This window comes from Haemaphysalis longicornis, unplaced genomic scaffold, assembly GCF_048455015.1.
Source record: "Haemaphysalis longicornis isolate Haplotype H1 unplaced genomic scaffold, Haemaphysalis longicornis Haplotype H1 scaffold_3, whole genome shotgun sequence".
NCBI classification, from domain to species: Eukaryota; Metazoa; Arthropoda; class Arachnida; order Ixodida; family Ixodidae; genus Haemaphysalis; species Haemaphysalis longicornis.
Window position 1 is genome coordinate 114,211,041 of NW_027526335.1, and position 2,757 is coordinate 114,213,797.

General features: G+C 52.0%; 1 protein-coding gene across 1 annotated transcript; it reads right to left on the reverse strand.

The window, feature by feature from the left end:
• Window positions 1–1,227: 1,227 nt before the first annotated feature.
• Window positions 1,228–2,246, reverse strand: LOC144175391 (uncharacterized). The gene is made up of 2 exons (XM_077704471.1): window positions 1,623–2,246; window positions 1,228–1,560 (listed from the first exon to the last, which is right to left on the reverse strand). The coding sequence occupies exons 1-2, from the start codon at window positions 2,244–2,246 to the stop codon at window positions 1,228–1,230; spliced, it is 957 nt and encodes a 318-aa protein (XP_077560597.1).
• Window positions 2,247–2,757: the final 511 nt, after the last annotated feature.

Below are 2,757 nucleotides of genomic sequence, written 5' to 3' on the forward strand. Positions count from 1 at the left end.
GCGGCCGCAAAATGCAGCAGACAGTCCCACGGCAAGTCAACATAAAGTTCGATAGGCTTTCGCCTTCACGTCCTTACAAAGTTTTAAAAATCCTTTGCATTTCTCTTTCTAACTCAGTTTCTTTACTTCTATTCTTTTTGTACCTCCGGCTGTTTTGTCTGCCATCTGTTAGTTACTTTAGATTTTTTAGTTACCCACCCAACTAATGCTCTCGCATTAAAAGTGTCTATATACACGTCCACACTTTGCTAACAACACTTTGCTAGAACCATTGTCCCAATCATTCTTTTCTTCAGGCATTCACAGAGCTTGGGTTGCTGGTCCGCAACACACCATATACCAATATATGGCTTCACGGTGTGAAACCCACCAACTGCATGCTCTTGACGAAACAATCTAAAATTGCTCAAAGGCCTTGCGTTTCGCCGTGGTACAGAATTAAGTCAAATATGAGCCTCACAAACCTTCCAGAGCTGACTACAATGTGGTAGTCGCGGGAACACTGTATATTCAGTCATAGCCTCCTGTTTAACCGACTGTGCCAGCTCTATCGCCTCGAAACCCATTGGAGCAGTCCGTTCACTGTGGGGGCGCCAAGTTCCCGGGTTGTTCGATGGCCGTGCCGATGCGAGTTGCTGTTTCAAGCGCGGGGGAACTAAAACGCCCGTCGGCGTCGTCTGCCACGCGAAGGCGTTTTCTAGCTATAAAAGTTCGAAAAACGGCGAGCTTGGACTTGAACACAGGAGAACCTGGGATTAGGGCGCCAACAGAGAGGACGGCGGCATTGCCCAAAGCGTTATACAGGAGGCTATGGTTACGTTTTTACAATATAAAGCCGACCGTAAAGAGCGCAGTCACGACGCACAGGATGTTTAATTTATATTAGTCATCTTTTCTCATACATTATGTCCCCTCAAAAATACTTCGACAAACCTTTCATTTACCCCATTATGGCGTTATCATGCAAAAGTCTGACCACGCATAAAAAACTTAAGCGGCAGATGTCTGCTTAAATGGCCCATAGAGGTTTCGGTAAACAAACTTTATTTACAGTCATAAGTGAGAAGAATAACGAGTCCTTTCACTCACGGCACACCTGTAAGATGCTACCATTAATCTTTGCAGTTCAACTGTCAATACCCTGACAAACAAATAAATCGAAGCCCTTGGTGACGAGAAGTATAGGCTTACGTTCGCGCACGGCACCCATGAAAGAATCTTCGCAGCTCATCGGTCCATGCCCTTGTGGTCTCGGATGTGTATAAAGCCGCACTGGTCCCCTTTCCTGCATCCGGTACCTCGCCGATAGCGGCACTCCCTGCGTCCTACTGGCCCGCGCGGCGCCGTGGCGCCGGCGGGCGCAGCAGCGGCGCCAGCTCGGTTGCCTTGACCTGTCATGGCAGGCAAGGGGCTGGCGGTGTCTTCCTCATACGCCGACGGCGTGTTCACCAGCTCGACGTGCAGGCGCTTTCCACACAGCATCTCCTGTACGCCCGTTCTCCCGTTGTCGGCGGCCACTGGTTTCCTGAACTCGACCACCGCCAGCATAGCTTCGTACTGCTGTCGATGTTGATAACCATGCCATACTTGAAAAATATGCGCATCAGCATGTCCCTCGTTACCTCGTGCGTGATGTTGCGCACCACGACGTAACGGGGGCCGGCAGAACTGCAGGTATCGCTTACAGTTTGGAGCGTCCTGTCTGCATTGCGAGAGCGGCTCAGGGCGTACGATGCACCCTGCGTGTCACCACCGCTGTTCTTGAGGAGCGTTTCGGCCTGCTCGAGGGTGGCGCCTGCGTTGCATATCTCCAACAGGCGGACGCCTCGGAGCTCCGCGCGTGCCTCCTCCGAGGACGGGTTCATGCGCAGAACCTGCTCGAAGCATGCCGCGGCTTCGCTGTAGCTCTTGAGGCCCAGTTTTGCGCGGCCCCGCAAGAAATGCGGTTTAGCAGTCGTCGGCTCCAACGACATGGCCGCGCTCGCGTCTTGGTCTGCCTCGTGGTGCATATTCAGGGCCAGGTGGCAGATTGCGCGGTTGGTGAAATACCGGGCTTCGTGCGGTTCCAACTCAATGGCGCGCGTCAAAAGTGTCGCGGCATTTTGGAATAACCCCGCGCTGCTTAACTCGGCCGCCTGGAGAGCCAGTAAATGGGCTAGGAAACTGGAGTTGGTTGCTCGGCTGACCGCAGAGGAATGCGACGCCGCCTTGGGAACGGCGCCGCCAGAAGCCTTGGCCGGGTTCATTCCGCCTTCCGCGCCACAGTTATGAAGTCTGTTGTCTTTTTCTTGCAGTTCTTCCTTCTTCCGAATCTGCTGGTGGCGGCTGATTCTCTGCGACTTGTTCGTTGGCGATCGTGGAACGAACTAGCGAACGAGCAACTATGTATCACAATGCGATGGATGATGATCATAATAACTTCATTTTGCCCGAAGCTGCGTGAAAGGATTTAAGAAAGTTCACTGGACTGCTGCACCATGGCATCGGCTGCCTAAGGCTTGAAAAAGACTTATTCGTGCTGGTTTTCAGTGTCAGAAGTAAATTACACAAAAATATCGCCGCACGCTTTAACAAAATCTTCCCTTGACAAACTCACGCGTTCCGGTGAAAATAGTGTCAGCAGCGCGGCCAGCCCCAACGCCATTGCCTTCAGTACTAGCCGGTAGGCGCGTTTATTTGCAAATAGTGCGGAGTCAAGCAGAGGGCATCGTGGTATGAAGCACTTCTGGTTTGATGCGTGCAGTTTCTTCCGAATTG

Coding starts and splice junctions, on each gene's coding strand:
- LOC144175391 (XM_077704471.1), bottom strand. CDS start 2,246: ATGAACCCGGCCAAGGCTTCTGGCGGCGCCGTTCCCAAGGCGGCGTCG. Junction 1,561..1,622: donor TGCGCAACATCACGCACGAG/GTAACGAGGGAC, acceptor CAACATCGACAG/CAGTACGAAGCTATGCTGGC.